General features: G+C 41.8%; 1 protein-coding gene across 2 annotated transcripts; it reads right to left on the reverse strand.

Annotated features, from left to right (window-relative positions):
* Nucleotides 1-12,211: 12,211 nt before the first annotated feature.
* ZUP1 (zinc finger containing ubiquitin peptidase 1) lies at nucleotides 12,212-22,325 on the reverse strand. Of its 2 annotated transcripts, none has more exons than XM_075145726.1 (9): nucleotides 21,936-22,325; nucleotides 19,724-19,840; nucleotides 18,728-18,837; nucleotides 17,759-17,927; nucleotides 16,121-16,309; nucleotides 15,634-15,802; nucleotides 14,799-14,950; nucleotides 14,236-14,384; nucleotides 12,212-13,009 (listed from the first exon to the last, which is right to left on the reverse strand). In XM_075145726.1, the coding sequence occupies exons 1-9, from the start codon at nucleotides 22,228-22,230 to the stop codon at nucleotides 12,962-12,964; spliced, it is 1,398 nt and encodes a 465-aa protein (XP_075001827.1). In that variant the 5' UTR covers nucleotides 22,231-22,325; the 3' UTR covers nucleotides 12,212-12,961. The 2 variants fall into 2 exon arrangements, with proteins under 2 accessions (XP_075001827.1, XP_075001826.1); XM_075145725.1 differs by having other exon boundaries at nucleotides 14,236-14,456.
* Between the last annotated feature and the right edge of the window lie 15 nt (nucleotides 22,326-22,340).

Here is a 22,340-nt window from a genome sequence, read left to right on the forward strand (position 1 = left end):
AAACAACATTCTCTCCTACCTCTCTGCTCTTTCCTTTCCTGCAGCTTAATGGTAAAGCAAGTACATAGCAAACAAATTAGGTGATGGTCCATGTTATTTAAAATAAACCCCTGTCATAGATTCTTAGCCCTTACTTCCATGCCTTCTCTTCTTCAGAAAATAATAAACTCAAAATATTCTGAGCCTATATAGTCTCTTGAAAGAAAATAAAAGCCCCTGAATGCTATTTTATGATCATATGATTTTTTTAGGTGCAATAGTACCTCATAAACATATCTCTTAACAGCTACCTTTGGTTTCAGATTATCTAAGACAAAGTACATGTTTAAAGGTAAAACAGTGATAAAGTCTTGGAATTCGTCTATGTAACTGGAAAGCATTACATTTTGGTAAACTATGATAGCACTGGAGATCAGCCCTGGCCTCACCTATCATCTGACAAGCATTATATTACCAGCCTCCATGACAGGGCAAGAGTGACAAAGAACTGAGTTTTTTCCCCAATTCCTCTGTATGCGGAGGTATCTCTGTACATAGTACACGGAACAGGTCACTGATACATACAATATATTCTGTTTTAAAGCATTTGAAAATACCGTTTTACTTAAAGGAGCCTGAAAAATATTGTGGACTGCCATGGAGCAGCTGGTGTGATTATACAGTGCAGCCCTTGAGACAGCCAAGGCAGATGAAGGATTGTACCTAGAGGATACTACTATTACATTATGTTCCTGCTGACCCAAAGGTTGAGCCCTTGTAAAAGATTGAAAAATACGCTAGTTCTTTAGCAATAAGTTGAATTCAAAACTCAACAGAGGACATAACTCTTTTTTCCATAACTCCTCTGACTTCTTCTTAATAGAAACTGATGAGCTGGTAAGAGAACACATAAAACCAGAACAATACTATTTATAAAAATCCTCACGAAGGAAGAGGGAAAACAAAACAATCTTTGCTTTTCATGGAAAGCTCAGCTCCCCCTTGTTGTGGCGTTGTGAGAGGAGTCCCTGTGCTTTGGGATGGCAGCGGCTGTTACGTCCCTGCCCGCCTCTCTTCCACCCTGCGCTCCATCCTCAGGGCTTGCAGGGGAAGCTGCCATCGCATGGCGGAGGCCGGGCTCTTGCAATGAGAGCTGTTTTATAGCGCTGAGATGACTCTGGAGGGCAGAGGCATGGGCACTAGAAGCCTTTGCTGGTGAGGTGTAGTGTATACAAGCAGAGCAAATCACAACAAGCTGCAAGCAGCTTGATCCCCCTTGCAGGTGCTGTTCTCCGTGGTGGGAGAGATGGAACCTCGATGAACAGTCCTCCCTCCTCCCATGAAGGGGGCTGCTGCAGCGTGCCATTCAACCTACATGGTAACTCCCTTTACCATCTACAGACACATATTAGGCCTTATGTCGTGGTTTAACCCAGCAGGCAGCCAAACACCACACAGCTGCTCGCTCACTTCCCCCACACACAGTGGGACAGGGAGAGAATTAGAAGGGTAAGAGTGAGAAAACTCACGGGTTGAGGTAAAGACAGTTTAATAGAACAGAAAAGGAAGGGAAAATAATAATAATAATAACAACAACAATAATAATAATAATAAAAAAATATACAAAATGAGTGATGCACAATGAAATTGCTCACCACCTGCGCTGACCGATTACCAAGCAGCGATCCCTACTTCCTGGACATGCCTACCATTCATATACTGAGCATGACGTCACATAGTATGGAATACCCCATTGGCCAGCTGTCCCAGCTATGCTCCCTCCCAGCCTCTTGTGCACTTGGCAGAGCATGGAAGCTGAAAGTCCCTAACCAGTAGGGTACATAGCAACAACTAAACCCATCAGTGTGTTATCAACATTCTTCTCACAGTAAATAAAAAACACAGCACTAGGAAGACATTTAACTCTATCCCAGCCGAAACCAGGACACCTTATCAGAATAGATATATTTGGCAAGACAATGAAATCATCCTAGTTTCAGGTCACTTCTTCCCAGTTCCATATCAAAGCGCACCTATCAGCAGCAGTCTCATTTCAACAAGCTACTTAGAGGTCCTACAAATCAGCAAAAGGTTCGCCACAGCTGCAATTACCAGCAAAACAAAGTTTAAAAGTGTATACTGAACACAGGTAAGCAATGAAGAAGTCTATGCGTCTGGCTATGCTATTGCATAGGATTGCATTGGCCTAAGCGAGCCGATGGGAAGGCCTCTGGCAGTGTTATGGCTGTTCCTGCGTTTAGCTGTGATATGCACCTGGCTGGGACTAACAGTATTTTTCTAGTGCTTCAGGGAGTCCAGAGAGATTACTCTCTGCCAGGGGCATACGCTTCTCCAGGAGTGGCATGGGGCAAGGCAGCTACAGATGTCTACATTTTAATCACAGGGTCCTTTAATTTGAGGAAACAGGTTCCTTTACATTTAGTGTTGGACTTTACCAGAAAGCATCTCAGAACAGGTTTTTTTTTAAAATATTCATTGTTCTTTGAGTGCTTATTGCTGTTCACCTCTGATATAAGCATTGTGACTGTTCTTACCTTGTTCTTGTCCGGGGAAATGCCTGGAAGAGAATGCCAAATTCATTATTGTGTGCATACCAGCCCTTTAGATGGTCAAACCAAGAGCTTCCTGCCACTGCTAGCAAAATGAGACAGCAAAATATGCTAATCAGCTATCCTGGCAGTTTGTGCAATTATTTCCCATGTGTTTTTAGTGGGCTACAAGAGGTTGTGCGTGGTTGGATGGAAGCCATGCAACAGTCTATCTCAGTTTCTCTGTGACTCCATACAGTCAATAGAAAGGATAAGACCTTTTATCTATGTATCATATCATACATTAGACATTCTATTATAATAACAAGGTCCAAAAGAGTAATTTTCAATCTTTGCCTTTGACAAAATTCAAACAAGAAATTAGCAAATGAAGCTGCTCGTGCATGTTTGATGAAAAAGAATAAGTATAAATAGACACTGAGAGTAAGGCACAACAAATAGACGCTCTGTGTTTTCTGGTCACTTCCTGTAAAAGAAGCTCCAAAACTGATTGGTAGTCATCTGGAACTGTGACCTTCCAATTTTTGTTCTTATAAGTAACAGTCACCACTAAAAAAGAGCAGAGAGGAACAAATTCCAAAGAGTCCGTCCATGTAGAGGCCATCAATTAATGTACCTATCAGTTGATATGAATGTCGTCTTTGGGTCTGCAAGAATATGATCAACATATTTGGCTTCTTCTCCCTTAAACTTGTGAAGCAAATACCCTCTGCCTGTCCAAGTCCCACTTTTTCAGCAGAAGGAAGAAGGAAGTTTGTCTGCACTTTCAAGATTTAGACAGTTTATTTCCTTCTACCTCTTTACTCTCATTCAGCATTAAGGACCTTTAAGTGACCTTCGTGTCATCTTCTGTCACTCTTCTATGATATTCTTCATCATGCCTAAGACAAATTCCTTCTAAATACCTACAAAACAAGATCATTTTTCTTCTTTAAATCCCTTCTTCAGACCACCCTATGCTATGATACCTGCAAACCACTTGCCAGCAGATGAACAGTCATTGCTGTGATCATTGTCTTTCACACTGATTCTGTCTCCTTACTTCCTTTTTCTTTGGGACATGGCTACGTCCATCTGTTGTTCGTTGTCTTATTTTTAGATTGTAAATGCATTAATCCTCTGTATGTGCACTTGTTAGCACTCTGGACTTTGCCTAGGTATTTTGGCTTTTAGGCATTACTTCAGCACAAATTCGTAATATTTTTTATGATGAATTGATAAATGAAATGTCAATAGTAAAGTTAATAGAACTATGTAAACTTTGGGACATTTTTCCTTTTATCATACCACAGGCAAAACAAATGCGTACACCCAACTAAGCTGGCCACAGGTGAAAGCAACAATGTACAAGATACTGTTGTGATCTCAAGCGAGAGGAATGAGCATTCAGATGGAGATGTAAAATGGAGAAAATGCCATGGTGTCAGTCGTCCTGCTCCTGTGATCAGAACAAAAGCACGTAAAGAAATAAACCAAAAGAATGCCGATGCATAGACATAAGGAGAAAGTTTTTTTAACAGAACCAACAGCATGTTGTCAAACTGACCAGCCTTTATTTTTCTCTTGGAATTTCCAGGCAGTATCTGAAAGTTGCATGAAGGAAAAAAGGGACCAGAGTCAAGACAAGCAAGATCAGTCTTGCTGAAGATGATGAAACCTATGTGTAGATTACAACTCCTGTTACGAAGCTTTGTGCAGATTTGACTAGATTTCCTACATCATTTCAATAAGCTCTTTTGATCTGAGGCAATAGTTTTCATTGTACTACTGTCAACACTTCATTAAGTGCATCTCGGCTGCTTATGTGCTTTTGGCACATCTGGTTGTAAAAGTAGCTTATTGCTACTTATTGCTCAATACTTTCTTCATAAGAAAGAAGAAGAGTCATTCCTGTGTGTACGTTAACCTTTACCCTGATGTAACAATAAGACTGCCATAACAAGTAGAGGAGAAAAAAGAAACAGAAATAATCTATTAATCTATGAACTACTCGTGGTATGTGACTTTCACAAGCCAGGTAGGACAGTAACAGGGAACTGCTGCCATAAACCTCACCCATATAACATTGCTTTTATTTGAAGACGACAGGCAGAGAGAAAGGAAGAGAAAAGTCAGAGGGAAAAGAAGAGTTCTGGAGATAAAGATTAGAGAGAAGGAATTGAGAAATAGTTAATGTTAAAGGAGGTTTTAATTTTTTTTTTTATTTTTGGATTTTTTGCTGAGGTATATAAAGAGGTTATTTATTCAACTTTAAAAAAAATTTTAATAAGTAAAATTTCACATTTTCAGGATTCGTTATCAGTAATGGATGTGCTGCATGAAAAACAGGAAACTTGATGAGGGAATAGTTGCATACCGATGTTTTCTTCCTTCCTCAAGCAAGAGCTTTATGATATTTCCTTTCCTATTTATTTAGGAGAAACTTAGAATCACAGAATCATTAAGGTTGGAAAAGACCTCTAAGATCATCGAGTCCAACCATCAACCCACCACCACAGGCCCACTAAACCATGTCCCCAAGCGCCTCATCTACACGTCTTTTAAATATTTCCAGGGATGGTGACTCAAACACTTCCCTGGGCAGCCTGTCCCAATGTCTAACCACTCTTTCAGTAAAGAAGTTTTTTCTCATGTCCAGTCTAAACCTCCCTTGGCCATTTCCTCTCGTCCTATCACTTGTTACTTGGGAGAAGAGACCAACACCCACCTCACTACAACCTCCTTTCAGGTAGTTGTAGAGCGCGATGAGGTCTCCCCTCAGCCTCCTCTTCTCCAGGCTAAACAGTCCCAGTTCCCTCAGCCGCTCCTCATAAGACTTGGGCTCCAGGCCCTTCACCAGCTTCGTTGCCCTTCTCTGGACACGCTCCAGCACCTCCATGTCCTTCTTGTAGTGAGGGGCCCAAAACTGAACACAGTATTGGAGGTGCGGCCTCACCAGTGCCGAGTACAGGGGCATGATCACCTCCCTACTCCTGCTGGCCACACTATTTCTGATACAGGCCAGGATGCCGTTGGCCTTCTTGGCCACCTGGGCACACTGCCGGCTCATGTTCAGCCGGCTGTCAACCAGCATCCCCAGGTCCTTTTCCTCTGGACAGCTTTCCAGCCACTCTTCCCTAAGCCTGTAGCGTTGCATGGGGTTGTTGTGACCCAAGTGCAGGACCCAGCCTTGTTGAACCTCATACAGTTGGCCTCAGCCCATCGATCCAGCCTGTCCAGGTCCCTCTGCAGAGCCTTCCTACCCTCGAGCAGTCTTACTATTTTACACAATATCATATTTTACACAATAATAACTGCTTTGCTTAAGAGACAGTGGATAAACCCTTATCTTTTCTCTCTTCAGGGAATCCTCCAGATTTGATTTCTCTAACCTCATTATGGTTTTGAAGGAATGAATAAAGACGACTAACCTATCCTTAAATTTTCTATAGACACAAGAAATTTTCTATAGTCTGCAAGAAAACTTTTTTTTTAAACTCAGGGGAGATATATTACTTCAAAACATTAATTAGATGTGATTTAGAAACAGACAAATTCTCCATGAGGATGAATTTATCACCCAAGATGCTAGAATAGGCAGAGATAAATGCTGACTTTGCGCTGACACTACAGAATAATGAAATACTGATGTATTACACCTGACAGCTTTTAGGAAATAAATGCTTCCCAACTGGAACAGAAGCCCTCTCAGCACTTGCTGCTTAGCATATGGTATTAAGAATACTGTTTTTATAATGAGGGCTCAAATGGCAGTGGTTCCTCATAGTAACACCCTTCTCTAAACTCTTCATCTCTAGAATCTGACTGCCATTAAAAAAACGTAAAATCCCTTTATTTGCTGTGCTTGCATGGAAAGTGCAGTGTAATCCATCCAGTGTTATCTGAACGTTCTCTGCGTATGAAAACTATTATGAAATAACCGTGAGATTTTAAATTAAAACTTACCACTTCCCTCCAGTCTACAGATGCCTCCTGCACGACTCCCTGGGATGTCCCCATGTCAACTGTAGAAAGGAGAGGAACAGTACTGAAATAATATGCTAGAAAACACCCCGTACAGGTGAGCTCTTGTCTGTGCAGAGGAAATCATCACTTTCAGAGCTGGAGGGTGCAAAGAAATTCACTGCCATATAGCCCAAGAGAATAATTAGAATGTGTTAAAATTGTTTCTGTGAAAAAAACCTAGGGGTCACCAAAATCCTCATTTTTCGCTGGAACCTTCAATTAGGAGCATTTCATCTAAAAATGCCTATCTATAAAGTAATGTGAATTAGAATTAAATACTAAAATTACTAGAATATTACTAGCATACTAGAATTAGATGACTAGATTTTTTGCTTCAAAATAATGTTCACATTAAAGACTCTATAAGTTGTTAGTATTATAGTATATAAAAAAGTATTTGGACAAGTCATATATAAGATAAATTGAATATAAATAGACAAAAAAGCATGAAACATTTCACCCCCAAAATTTTGAATTTACAGAGAGTTTTGACATTGTTCCCAAGGAGAAATGAACACATTTTCAAAATAATGGTAAAACAGTTACAGCTTCTGATGAACCCAATTGGCAACTTTCACGGTAATCACCTAAAGCTTTTCTGAGAGTTAGTTTACTCCATGTAAAGAATAAACTGCTTCAGCACTTGATGTACAGCTGTCCTGGTTTCAGCTGGGATGGAGTTGATTTTCTTCCTATTAACTGGTATAGTGCTGTGTTTTGGATGTAGTGTGAGAATATTGTTGATAACACACTGATGTTTTGGTTGTTGCTAAGTAACGTTTACACTCGTCAGGGACTTACCTGGGGATGCTGGTTGACAGCCGGCTGAACGTGAGCCGGCAGTGTGCCCAGGTGGCCAAGAAGGCCAATGGCATCCTGGCCTGTATCAGAAATAGAGTGGCCAGCAGGAGCAGGGAGGTGATCGTGCCCCTGTACTCGGCACTGGTGAGGCCGCACCTCGAATCCTGTGTTCAGTTTTGGGCCCCTCACTACAAGAAGGACATGGAGGTGCTGGAGCGTGTCCAGAGAAGGGCAACGAAGCTGGTGAAGGGCCTGGAGCACAAGTCTTATGAGGAGCGGCTGAGGGAACTGGGACTGTTTAGCCTGGAGAAGAGGAGGCTGAGGGGAGACCTCACCGTGCTCTACAACTACCTGAAAGGAGGTTGTAGTGAGGTGGGTGTTGGTCTCTTCTCCCAAGTAACTAGCGATAGGACGAGAGGAAATGGCCAAGGGAGGTTTAGACTGGACATGAGAAAAAACTTCTTTACTGAAAGAGTGGTTAGACATTGGGACAGGCTGCCCAGGGAAGTGTTTGAGTCACCATCCCTGGAAGTATTTAAAAGAAGTGTAGATGAAGCGCTTAGGGACATGGTGTAGTGGGTATGGTGGTGTTGGACTCGATGATCTTAGAGGTCTTTTCCAACCTTAATGATTCTATGATTCTATGACTTTTCATCTTCCCGTTCCCTGCCAGGTGCATAGGGGGCTGGGAGGGAGTGTGGCTGGGATGGCTGGCCCAGCTGGCCAATGGCTATTCCATACCATATGACGTCATGCTCAGCATATAAGGATGGGCGAAGAAGGAGGGGGGGATGTTTGGGGGGGGAGGAGGGGGGAGCAAGCAGCTGTGTGGTGCTCAGTGGCTGGCTGGGGTTAAACCACGACACTCCTTTTTGGCGCCCAACGTGGGGCTCAAAGGGTTCGAGATAACGACAGGTTTGATTGGAACATGCTAGATCGAATTTATAGCTGTTATTGCTGTTTAGCTATTAATTGACAGGCTCCTGTGCTTGCCATGGGGCTTGCTTGCATTACTGTGTATTAGAGTCCTGTGCTCGTTAGTGGCTGCTTTTTGCTTCTGCTGCTTGCTGTTCTGCTGCACGGCTGATCGTCTTACTGTGCTGTGCCTGGGAACATGTTGACAACAGCAATGGGGATGCGCCTGGGCTGGCAGATGGCCAGGGCATCGCTGCTGCTTCTGTGCTGCTGCACTGGACAGGCTGGAACTCCAGTGTGAACTCGAGTTGAAGGGGCTGTGACCTGTGGATGAGTCCACGCGGGAGCAGGACACCCTGAGGCGTCTGTGGTCGAGGATAAGCCCATGCCCAAGCAGGTACATCTCGAAGCGTCTGTGACCGTGGTTATGTCTGTGCCACAGCAGGTATACCTCTGAAGGGACTGTGGCCTAAGGATAAGTCCACGCTGGAGAAGGTACACCTCAAAGCATCTGTGGCTGTGGATAAGTCCATGCTGCAGCAGGTACACCTTGAAGCGTCAGTGGCTGTGCATGACGTCATGTTGGAGCACCTCAAAGCGTGTGGCCATGAATAAGCCCATGACAGGGGAGGTACACCCCTGGAGAGATTGCAGCCATGGGTAAGGCCGTGTTGAAGCAGGTTTACTTCTGAAGGGACTGTGGCTGTGGGTAAGGCCACGCTGGAGCCAGTGCACCTCGAAGCGACTGTGGCTGTGGATAAGTCTATGCCGCAGCAGGTATACCTCTGGAGAGACCGTGGCTCGTAGGTAAGGCTCCACCTGGAGCAGGTACAACCCTAAGGGACTGCAGTCTGTGGATAAGTGCAAGCCAGAGCAGGGCAAGGGGAGGAGTTCATTGCAATGTTAAACCTGATGGTCTGGTCCAAAGGGACTAGGGGTGGAGACTGTAATGGATATACCTTTAAATTGTTGTAACCCGTGATTTAAGTTGCATGTTACAGGAATTACTATAGCAGGAACCACCTGAACCAATGGAGGACAAGCCTTACAAGAAGCAGTGCAAGCGCAGCAGTGACCCGACCTGAGCCGGCTTTGGTGCCCAGTAACTCGACGCAACACATCACCTCTCCTGTTCTGAGTGACCCCCGTAACAGATGGAGCCCAAAGTCATGGACTAAATGAAAGCAGTGGACATTTGTGGACATTTATGGATATTTTACAGACATTTTACAGGGGTGGTCCATAGACTAAGGGAATGTTCGGAGTGATGGCATTTGTCTTCCCAAGTAACCGTTACGCGTGATGGAGCCCTGCTTTCCTGGCAATGGCTGAACACCTGCCTGCCGATGGGAAGTAGTGAATGAATTCCTTGTTTTGCTTTGCTTGCGTGCGCGGCTTTTGCTTTCCCTATTAAACTGTCTTTATCTCAACCCACGAGTTTTCTCACTTTTACCTTTCCGATTCTCTCCCCATCCCACTGAGGGGGGAGTGAGTGAGCGGCTGCGTGGTATTGGCTGCCTGTCAGGTTAAACCACAACAGCAGACTCAGAAGGCCTTCCAGTAATCAGTTTGTGGTCTGTCTTGCATAGCTTTGCAGACACTCCTTCACTGCTTTTTCCAGAAAATACAGTTTGCAGCTGAACATGAGCAGCTAGGACCATCACCGAAATCGGGAATAAACCTCTTAACCCCAATGCAGCATTAAGAAACAGGCATTCTCTTTATTACAGCGCTGGATGCACGGAGGATCGTTCCTCCTAACGAGCATGCCGCGTGTTGCATCAGTTACAGCTTATATCGTCCTACATCATACACACACATTGGCTCTCCTGAAGAATTATATGTGTTCATTCCATTCTTCTTTTCCATATATGGTCTTGTCTTTGCTTATCTCTCTGTTTGTGAAGTTCTCAAGTTCCTTATTTTGGTTTCAATTGGTGTCTGCTGGTTTATCCACACTCCACCAGGATGGACCATTCACAGTTGCAAATTACGTCCTTGGGTGTATTCTTGTTTGAGGCCCCTTATAACAGGACCCCCAGCAATGACAAGCGTCTGTGATGTAATTCTGATTACAGAAGTGTACTACTCCTTCCGTTGCCCTGCTGCCTGGGAAGAGAGAAGCGGATCAAAGTCCTTTTTGGAATTTCAGGAACAGACTGTCAGTTTCTTCACCCAAGCAGTTAACCAAATATTCCGGGTCTTGCAAATAGATCCAAACAGGATCCCCTTGTTTCTCTTAGACAACTATTTGCAAAGAAGATAAAAAGTTCAGCTTCTGTGAACCCAAGGGAGTCTGATGATAAGAGGCAACATCCCTTAAGCAGTTACTTTAGTTAGTATTGAGCCCAAATGCACTCATTCTCTCCCTCAGGGCAAATTTTTGGTAGCCATCAGGCTATAGTCCTGGGTCTCATTAGGGGTATTTTAACATTGTTATACCACTGCTTTCTTTCCAGTGGTGCCCAGCTAACCTTTGAAAGTCACCCGATTACCCTGTCCCAGCTGCAATTCCCTGAAAAGGCTATTGTTTGTTACACCATGATTACCTTGGTTGGTCGGACCAGACCTTTACATGGCATTCCTGGAGTCAAGCTGAAACAAGTGAGACACCAGGTACTTGACCTTAATAAAACTGTAATTAGGCTTGTGTTGCTCTGACACTCCCAGAGTGCTTGTTAAAAAACAAAACAAAACAAAAACCCAACAAAACAAAGACAACAAAATTTATTGGGATCTTGGCATAAGGTCATGCTTACACAGGGAATCAAATATCTCAAGTGGCTGGTTACTGTCAAGGTGGTGCCAGGAATCGCTGTTGCAAGGGCCTTTGCAGAGGCATCTTCCGCTGGATCAAGTGAGACTCCCACTCTTCTGCTCACTTATTATCTAGCTGCCCCATGGTGACTATGTAGGAAGCCAGTAGGAGATACTTCAAATTCGGTGCATTACAGCATTTCACTGAAACACCAGCTTAGTCCCAATGGCAGTCTGAACACACAGTGAAGAGCTGGGGCTGAGCTGCAATTCCCGCTTCTTAGTTTTATGCCTCTGGGCACAGCGGCACACTGGTAAAGAACACACTCAGTCTGCAATCAGCAGAGCCTTAGCCAGGAACAGACTCAGCCCCAGTCACAGGGGAAGTGAGGGAATAGTGCAGAAAAGATTGAAGTGTATCCATGAGAGGTTAAATGATCGCATGGCTGCAAAACCTCACGTGGCCTAAGAACATGTGCCATGCTGACCAGGGCTAATATGGGAGCTGATGGTCCCCCAATTCCCAGGAACTCTGTCCCTAGTCTCAGCTCCTCCAGTGTTCTAAATATTTAATCCTTTCACAAGTTATAGGTCACTTCTACATACCTACTGGAATGAATGCATTTCCATAATTAAAATTTTTACTTTCATGCATGTTTCAGAAAAATTTTTCACTTATGGGTTGTAGTATCTTTACATGTTCATGCATTTCATTACTTCCAAAGATTACTAGCCACAGCATATTAAACAGATTAATGCTAAACCCCTTACACCTACATCTAGGTGTCAACATGTAAGAGTCTAAATGAAAGGAAAGTATCTAAACTCCAGTTACAGTAAATGGATGCCATGGATGATTCAGTTGCTTAAACAAAGGCATCTAGTGCTATTTGCAACACACTTGACCACCCCTCCCAGCCTCCAGCTGCCCTGCTGGAGAGGCATGACTCTTACATTTAGCCAGAGCAGCATGTCTTAAGAGACAGCGGGGTGCCTCAAACACCCAAGATAGTGGTCTCAGCAGATAGCTCCAGTGTCTTGAACAGCACTAACCCTGCACAATGGAGCCCCTCGTCAACAGTCAGTTCAAATGTCCTTTTGAGATGCCTCCGAAGCCTAGGGGCTGTACATTATAAAACATTCAGAAAAAAATAGAAATAACAAAGGATGAAGTAAAGATGAAATAAACACTTCTAAAAGTTTTTATTTTATTCATGGTACAAAAGAAATACCTTCTTCCTATACCCCAATGGATTGTCTTATGTAGCCCCTAGAGCACACGCACCCCACTTTGGACACCACTATCTTAGACCTCCCAGCCAATGCTAACGCTGATCCACCTCATAAGCACACGTTCATGTTTACAAGTGATACATCCAGAGAAGCCAGCTAACTGAAAAGAAGTTCAGTAGTTAACTAATCCCTGGTGGAACACTGCATCATGTGAAATCACTGAACTGTCTCTGTACTTTGCAAACAGTTGCAGGAGAATTTGCTGAGGCATAATAGATATTTGTTGATCAAATTTGGTAAGAAATAGAGCATTGGCCAGAGTCAGCATAAATATATTTACAGAGGCACTCCAATAAAGTAGCTCCATAGTACCTCTATCCACTGCTTATTGACAGTTAACTATGGTGCATAGTTTGCTATGGGATGGTAGGTGTTGCTTTGTAAGTTAAGCAACTAAGAAAATAGCAAATTTTCTAGTAAGACAAGAACTGTAATAGTTCAGAGTTACAGATTCATCAGGAGGGCAGAGTTGTGACTGAAGATCAAAACTACAGGTTTACTCTAGTGTTGTGCTTCTCCAGAGCCCCCAAACATTTATGGAGACATAGTTTTAAGTCTAGAAATTGTTGAATTAGCGTCACAGTCCAGAAGTTTAATGTTTTGCATCCAGCAGATTCCAAAAGAGGTAATAAAGGCATCCTTTAAGGAATCTTCTCCGATGTTAAGACCTGAGAAGCATGGCAGCGAGCCTAAAAAAGGGTGGGGAGTAGGGAAAGAGAATCGTTTAATGAACGAAAAATACCACTTTAAAGAGCATTTTCCAAATTAGTTTAGTAAGCTTAACGAGTATAAGGGGTTATATTTAATCTTAATTAAATGAGAGCTTTCAAGACAAAATTCTAAATAATTGGTATTTTTAAATATAAATCAGATCTTTGAAAAGAGGAAAAAAACAAAACCAAACAAAGCACCCCGCACAAATCCCATACAACACACTTCCTTTTACTGTGTCCTGAATTGTAAAGCTTTTGCCAGTAGGAGGAAAAGAGGATGGCTGTGTTTCATTGCTATTTCTGACATGTTCAGGGCCAGAAAACACTTAAGACGATATCTCATTTCAATATACAGATGTTAAATACAGTTGAGCAGGTGACTCAGTCACCACTTATTTCATAGTTTAAATAAGTCTGTCCTGATGCTTGAACATGCTGAACGGTGCTGATAAGACACCACAGAATCGGAACATGAGTTCATTGGAATCAATTTGTTAGTGTAGGAAAGAGAAAGCTTAAGAAACAAAAATCACATCTGACATTCAGCTGAAAACTTCTAAGGTCTCAGAAAGTTACAATGCCCAAAGTGAAACATGTGGATAGGATTTATAAAAATGCTGACAGCTCAAACATGCAAATTGCTCAGAGCTGTGTTTTGAATATATGAAGTTCTAAGTACTTTCAGAAAGCAGAATGCACTAGTTCTAGTGCCCAAGCTGAAGAGACATTGGATGGTTAGGCCTCAGTATCTGTGTGCCTTGTATTTCAACTATCAAAGGCTGATAGACACCACATAGCTTTACAAAGTTGCAATAAAACCCCTATGGACTATGAATATTTGTAAGTATCTTATACGCCCACAGTAAATTACTAGGAGAAAGTATTGTAAGAAAATTAAAAGAAAAAAAAAAAAGAAGACTAATTTACATCTGCAAACAGCTGCAAGCTTCATAAAAGACTTCGAAGTTGTCAGTTACATCAAGGTGGCATGCATTGACATGCAAAACTTTTTTGGTATTGATATCCTGTGATTACTCAATTCAGAGAATAAGCAGAAAGTAGCAGAGAAGAACAACGAGAAAAGTGAAGAGATGAAAAAAATTCACCATGCAACCATATATGCATATGCATTTGAGTATTAAAGAAGAGATGTAGATTCTCTTAAATTTTTTTAGACAGAAAGTATTTTCCGAAATACTTACAGCTTTCTCTTCCAATGAGAGTACACCATCTACTGCCACTATCTGGTACTGCTTTTCTTTTAAGCTACTCACAAATTTCCGAAGTAGTTTGAGACTAGTACCATCACTGTTTTGTTTTAGCAATTTCTGCATTTCTTGGGAAGGACATCCTGGGTCAAACAGTAGCAAACATAAGGTTTTATTCTTCTTCTCTTCTATTCCAACAACAGTACGACTATGACCTAATTTCAAAATAGATTTTCAGTATTTTAAAAATATATAAATCCCACTTACTTCCTCGTAGCATACTACTTATTTTCAGATCAAGGAAGATATTACTTGAAATTTAGTAAGGTAGTTTAAGCACAGAGCAGATGTCAAAAAGTTGAGATCCCAGTCATACCCAGCTCTTCCATCCAATAAAAATACAAACTTTAATGTTGCTCTTACTAAATAAAAAAATAACAGGAAATAGAGCCAAGCCTTCAGTTAAATGAAGGAGGAATGTAAAATGCTGCTCTCAATTGCAGCACATATAAAGAAAGATAGAGAACAGAAAGAAAGCAGCATATTGTGATACTGACCTTGATGTTGCAAGTAGATAGGTGGTTTAGAAGTACACACTACCTTTGCACCACCTTCATTATCTGTAGAATAGTAACGCAAAACCCACTCAAATAAACGAGGGTGTGTACCCATAGGGCCAGTTGGTTTGTGAAAGTCAATGATTTGACACCTACAAACATTTAGAATGAAAACAACAATAAAATTTCAAGCAGGTTGTTTGTTAAAAACAACTTTTTCACCTCTCAGTCCCTTCCTCCTGCACCAAGAATGTTTTGTAAACACAGCATTTCCAGGCATCAAGTGGTCATTACCATTTTTTTTTTTGTTAAATACAGGAGTAGGGGACACATAATTACAAAGCAGTGCAATATATACTGTTCAAAACTGGAAGCTTTATTCTGTAACAAAGAAACACTCTACTCTTTTCAGTCTAACAAGAACTTGTGAAGCTTGCAAAAATTAAAATGTTTCATTTTTTGTATAAGTGATACACGTACACTACAGAATCCAATTAACAGCTTTCATAATTATGCAAGTGAATAGCTGAAATTCAGATTCTTCTTGAGAAGAAACTTCTAGAGAAATTAAGTTTTCAATCAATGTTTGATTTTATGCATATGTGGCATAATTCTTCACCAAGTCTCAATGATCTAAGTAGTTATTCAATTTATGCACCTGCATAAGTAGTTACACAGCTTTATGCTGTGCTAAATTAGATCCGTTTATAGGTTGGTTAAATTTAAAGCCACTAAGGTGGCTTTGTCATCACACCATTGGCAATTCTGACCTTTAAAGGTACAGCACTTAAATCAGCACTTAAAAATAACAACAACAAAAAAAAGCAGTGTTTACTTTATCCTGAGACTGGTTAAGAGTGAATAAATTTCACATGCTCCTATCCATGCTTTGGAACCGTGTAATCTGTTCTTGAAGTGAGATGCTCCATGAGGATCAAAGCCTTCTCTCCAGGCATCTTCAATCATGGACTGAATCTTTGGTATACTAGGAACTAGTGTAGTATCTGGAACAGAAAAGCTTTTGAATTGTGGTTACAGTTACCGAAATAGTCTATTAATTAAAAATATTCAGCTTCTTTTATAAGAGGCAGTGAATGTTACGAAGACGCAGCAAAAAAACTAAAGCTAAAACTTCAACCACATCATGCCTCGCCAGTATTCGCCCCTCTGATTCTTTCCACAGTAAGTTGCAGTGGTATAACAAGCATTTAATAGGTATCATTGACTTAGTAAGCCTTGCTGTGTAATGAAAAGGTAAAACATCAGTCAGTAAGTTGTCATCCGAGGTACGTGAAACAAACAAACAGCGTTTTGTTTAATACCTTTCAAGCAGTCATTATAAAAGCTGTTTTGCAACAGTGAGGAAAGGAGCATTTGGAAATTCCTGTAACCACAACCCCAGCCTCTGTCGCCCAAAGATGAGTGGAAGTGATCTACTCCTCTTGAGAGCCATACATGCCTCACATCTTTGTTTTCATTCTGATAGTACTTGCACAATGCTTCAATGACTCCTAAAAGAAGACCAAATATAAAGTTCATCTCTAAAATGAACTACAAAATTTGACAGAAAAAGATTCTTTCCCCAGCTTGGAACAGATACAGGTTAAGGCAATTTATTTTAAAACTTCTAAGTGATCCTACATTACATCTAGAACCCAAATCACAAAACCAGTGGACATTGCATGTGTTTCATTTTGATGGTCTTTACTTTGATAAATTTAGGTACTATGAAGCTTTCAGAATTCAAGCTATTTTTTCACTGCTGCTACACAATGAATATTTTAAATTAAACAGCTTGGACTACATTATAAACTATGATATGCACAGGAACTATTACAATGAAACAGGAAAAGAAATGTCACCAATAAAGCATTTCTGTACCACTGCCACCTCCAGTATAACATCCCCTTAAAAACATGGAAATACTTATGCATACTATGTAATCCTTTTATTCCCCCCAAATTACTTTTCCTGGAGAAACTAAGACAAGAAAAGGAATGGCACAGAATCTGAGAATTACTGTAAGTATTTTTTAAAAATCCACTTGCAAGATATTCCAAATCCTCCTTTGTTACATGAAAGAACATGCTTGGGAATGCTCTCTCCAATTTGTATATTGCCATGCTATTGTGAAGACAATCATTCCATAGCCATCACAGATTATTTTCTGAATTCCTCTCTGAAGTCTAAATCATTACCAAGAATGAAAACTTTATTATTTCCACTCAATATATTTTATAGAAGAAATTTTATTTTACCTGTCAACAACCAAATGGATATTTTGTAAGCTAGAATCACTAGCAATAAGTTAAAAGACCTTTGCACTATGGTCTTGGCAAATAAAGACGAGGAAGCCTTTTGAAAGGGACATAGAAATCCATCAGCACTGTATTTTTGTACCAATTATAAAACATTTCAAAGAAGATGTATCAATTAGATGTCTACTCCTCCCAGTCCTTTCTTGGACTTTGTGATCAGATGAACACTGTGCTCACCTGGGACCAGCTTACATGACACTACAACTAACTGAAACACAAGATAAAAAGCTACTGTAAATTTTAACAGCTACACTAGGTTACAAACCAATGAGTACTAAGTAGTAAACAAGGATACACTCAAGGACAACCAATTTGTAATAAGACATTTGCATCTTATGATACATATTGTATTTGGGCCCTTAACCAGACAACTTTGTTCCAAGGTTCCACAGAAAAAAAGGAAAAAAAAAAAAAAGAAGAAAAAATTCTTCAGGTTAGAATAAAGATTAGAAATATACCAAGCTTTAATTTCCTTACTAGTTTAGGACTAAAATGGTATAGATTGTGCTAGAAAATAAGGATTAGAATTAGGATGTAACCAATATTAAACATCCAATTATATGCTTTATTAAAGACAGATTTGGTCACTACAACCTAGGTCTAAAAAGTACAGTCTTAGTTGCATAATTTCAGCATTTTTACCTGAGGTCTTTGTTTTCCCATCATCTATACCAAAAGCCAAACATTCCATCATGTCAGCTTTTCTCTTGTGATATTCAAAAGGCTGCATCCTTCCTCTGTCAACTTCCCTTTCCATATTCTTTAAAAATTGCTGCTTGTAGCCTCCAGAATTATCCAAGCCATACTGTCTCTGTTAGGGATGGAATGTGCATGATTTAAATCACATTTTTTAAATTCACCTTTAGTGATTTCAAGAAGCTGCATGCACAATCTATTACTTTGAAAAATAGTGAACAGTGACACATAAAAACTTGAGATTTGTGATATTTTAGAGCTGAAGGCCAAGCTTCACTCCTGAATAGGAATGTGGGACTAGGAAAGCCACACCTGGAAGAGCAGGCACATCCCTCTGCTCTCTCTTGGGCAGACAGCCATTGGTACTAGAGGCAGTCAATGGCCAGAAGGTAGCGAAAGTGGGAAATGAGCTATCAGGGCTGTCAGATGGGAGGGAGAGGGAAGCAGGACCTAGCAGGGAAGTGGTCACTGGAGCAGGTGATGGTATCCAGGAAGAGGACAGCCAGGATGCTCAGGGCCTCAGGCACTCTGCCAGGGATTATGCTCCAGGCTGCATGGTAAAGCAGAGCACTAGAGCTGGGTGGAGCACAGTACGAGGCGGCAGGCGTGCCAGGGTCCCCGGTGAGAGCAGTATGGCACGCACAGGGAGCACCTTGCCCCATCCTGAGCCAGCACCGCTCAAAGCACTAAAGCCAAGCAGCTCAAGGCAGGCATGCCCAGCACCTCTGCCAGGATCGGGGTTGCCAAGAGCTTGCGTTTGCCTGCAACCCACTCCTGCACCACTACCTCAACACAGCCTGTCTGATTGCACAGGTCTGACCTGCTCTGTTCGTTCCAGGTCATGACAGTTCCGAGATACTCAGCTTCTAATGGCATAACTGTTCAAAATTTTATCATATAGAAATATTACTGTACTTGCAGCTTTTTAAATTCTTCCCTCTCTCGCTTCTCTTCTTCTGATCTCTGCCATTTATCTTCTTCAGTTTGGAGTCGCTGAGCCAGTTCTAGATCTCTTATGTTTCCACCTACACAGGGATAACATTCCAAAGAGAAAGGACTTGATCAAGAGGTTAACAATGCTTTGATGGATCCGGGCATTAATTTTAGGACTATTTTGAGCTATTGGCAATGAACACTGAACAGGACTGACTGCATTCAGTCTACCAAGACACTTGATTTGGACAAAGTTTATGCAGAATTACAGGAGCAATTACTTGGCAAATAATGCATGTACCTCTACTACTAAGAAAACAGCTTTTGTTTACTATGTGTCACTTCATTGTTAGCAAGAAGTCCCAGTTTCTTGAATACCACACACTTATTAGCTTCTAGGATCACTACAAGCAGTCTCATAACAAAGTGACAAAAACAAATTTAGGATCAGAGAACTGAATAGGGAATCTCTAGGATTTTATTAGCCATGCTAATAAATAGAATTAATTTTGATTCCTTTACTTTATCTCTATGACTAATGAATCGGCACAAGCATTTAGAGAAAAGAATTGAGAAAAAAAATTGACGTTTTCGTAAGCTACAGGTTTTCATCTCATCACACTGGAATGTGCCACTCTAAGTTCCATGTATGAAAACTTCCTATAGAGCTAGGAAAAAAAAAATATAATATGGCTGTCTTTTAAACATTTTTCACTCTAAGTTTTAGTTTTGGCTAACATACAGTGCATTTACTTAATAAGCATGCATAGACAAATATTTCTTTTAGCATGTGTAATTAAGTAGAGTACTTGGGCAAGTGATAGGGCTTGCTATAACTATGTTAACTTCATTACGTGTCGAGTTCTTTCTTTAAGTAAGGAAATACTTAGTTTAAATTTTGTCTGATATTCTATACTGCAACATGCAAATATTTGTAAATGCTTTCATGTATTATCAAGCCTGTATCCTTTCATGTACCTTCCAAAAAGCTTTGTTCCTCTAAGTGTAAATCCACATGTTCTTCAAGAATCTGAATGTTTGTACAGGTAAGACTGCACATTGGACATTCATATAGCTGTTGACCATTTCCTCTGTCTGAAAAAGAAATGCAGTTTCTTGATTAATGCAATTCCTGGTTTTTGTGAGAATCACCCCCCTAACTGATATACAGTCTAAGATAAATAGACAGTAAAGAATTTTGTGTTGCCATTGAAATTCCCCAGTGAAAGGCAGCAAATTCTAAATGGCTGTTACTCTCTTAACCAATTAAGAATTTGTATCGAAATACCTGACAATTTTAAGACATATTTTCCTTCTTTCTATTAATCAAGTTTAGCCCCTCTTAACTTATAGATCACAATTTGCTATGATAATATTTGTGCTAAGAAATGCTTATCTGAAACATCAAACTGTTAATGAAAAGATCTGTCCTGCTAGCAGAAGAACACTTGCTTACAAAACTTTAATATTCATGTGATAACACAGCAGTTGGTGGGCAGAAAGAATAAACTTAAACGTGCTGTCATTCTTACTTTGTTGGTCTTCCTGCACCTCCTCAAATAAATATTCTTTCTGCAGTTTTAGTATTATTATTGAAGAGTATCATATAGAATAGGTAAGGTTCAAAAGGACTTCTGGATATCATCTAGTCCCTCAAAGCAGGGTCAAATTAAACAGGTTAAGTTACATAGGGCCTTCTCCAGTCAGTTTTTGAATAACTCCAAGAACAGACACTCCACAAGCTCCCCAGACAACTTATTCAAGTGTTTGACCACTCTCACAGTAAAAAAAAAAAAAAAAAAAAAAAAAAAATAGTGTTCTTGTGTTTAAATGGCATTTCCCATACTTCAGCTTGTGCCCACTGCCTTGTCCTGTCATTGGACACCACAGAGAAGAGCCTGACTCCATCTTTACTGCCCTCCTTTTGAGTCCCTAGATTTTACTTGCACCTTCCCAGGTTCACAAAACACAGGAATTAATATGCTATGTTAGCTGTTTCTGGAAGGCATTTGCCCAAGCTAAAAGTTCATGACTGGCTGGAGAGAAACTTTATGGTATAATGATCTAAATTCACCAGCAACATTTTGCATAATACTGCAAACATATAGTTTCCTGAAACATACTATGTACATAAAAAAACAAAAGACCCTTAATGCAACTATTTTTAAAATAGAAATGGAACTATTTTTAAAATAGAAATTAGCATGCAGGCAAGTAAGTTATTTATTCAAGCTCTGCATTACTTGCACCCATAGAAGTAAAATATTAATTAATGCTAAGATCTGGATTTTTTTTTTTTTTTTAATCACAGAATATGCAGTGTGGTTGATTATACTGCCACATTCTGCATCCTCATCATCATTTGTTTTTCTTGTCAGTATACATTGCTTGTCACATCAAGAATGCTAGTCTTCTAAGAGAATTACCCACTAGCAGAGATGCCATTACTACGTTTCCGAAATAGCTGCCAGCAACCTTGGACAGTTAGTCAGAATAAAATTCTGACCACGCTTAAAAGGAAATACAGTATTCAGATAAATAACTCTTTTCCTTACTCCAACTTTATGCCCCCAAATATCCTTGTGGTCTCCAATCAACGTTTAGTACTTCAGAATACTTCAGTGCTGGATCTTTCCTAAGTCTCTACTTCAAACTGAAAACCACCTTTCCCTAACGAGTACTGCAGCTGCTCTACAGGAGCCTGTCAAGGATGAGACTTCAAGAGACAAAGTCAAACTTCTAAGACCAAACATATGCCAAACAGGTAAAAACCACCTCCCTGTCACCCAAACGCTTTACGAATTGCTTTCATTGATACCGATGCCGTATTTTGGGCATGCAAGACGCTGCGGGTTCGTCTGCATTAGTGTTTTTAGTTCTGCTCTGGAGCGGACTTTTCAAGTGACGCCCCCATCTTCACTCACTGTCCCTCTACCGTCTTCAGCCACCGTCCCCTGCTTGCACCCGCCAGCGGCCTCGGAGCTCTCCAGCCGCATCCGCCGGCAGGCAAACACAGCGGAGGCGGCGCTCCGGCGGCGCCCCAGCACGGTGCAGCCACCACCGGGCAGCCAGTCCCTGGCACAGGCTGCAAAGCGCCGCAGCGCCGTTCTCCGCTCCCCGCCCGGGCGGCCACGGCCAGCCCCGACCTCCGCCGGGTCCAGGCGCGACGCCCCCCGCCGCCGCCGCTCACCTGCGCCCGGGAGGTGCCCGTGCCGCGCCGTGCCGTGCGCCTCCAGCTCCCGCCCCGCCGCCTCCCCGCAGAAGGGGCACTCGGGCAGCCCCACGGCCAGCTCAGGACGGCGGGCGCCCGGCGGCCCCGGCTCCGGGTGGGCCGTCTCGGTGTGCTGGCGAAGCTCGTCACGGCCCGGGGCGGCGACGCCGCAGAGCGGGCAGCGGGGCTGGCGGCCCGGGTGGGTGCGCCGCAGGTGCCGCCGCACCGCCGCCTCCGAGGACAGCGCCTGCCCGCAGACGTCACACACCACCATCGCGCCGCCAACGGCCGCCGCCCGCCTCCCCCGGGAAACGAAACCGTCGCGCTTCCGCCCGACGGCCGCCCCGCCACCTCCTGCCCGCGCCCGCCGGGAAGTGTCGTTTC

The sequence above is a fragment of the Calonectris borealis genome, chromosome 3 (assembly GCF_964195595.1).
Source record: "Calonectris borealis chromosome 3, bCalBor7.hap1.2, whole genome shotgun sequence".
NCBI lineage: Eukaryota > Metazoa > Chordata > Aves > Procellariiformes > Procellariidae > Calonectris > Calonectris borealis.

Excerpts from the sequence above, each read along its gene's own strand:
- ZUP1 (XM_075145725.1), bottom strand. The coding sequence starts at position 22,230 with ATGGTGGTGTGTGACGTCTGCGGGCAGGCGCTGTCCTCGGAGGCGGCG. Across the intron at positions 18,838-19,723 it reads GGAACAAAGCTTTTTGGAAG|GTGGAAACATAAGAGATCTA; the intron begins GTACATGAAAGG and ends ATCCCTGTGTAG. Across the intron at positions 14,951-15,633 it reads TTAACCAGTCTCAGGATAAA|GTGTCAAATCATTGACTTTC; the intron begins GTAAACACTGCT and ends AAATGTTTGTAG.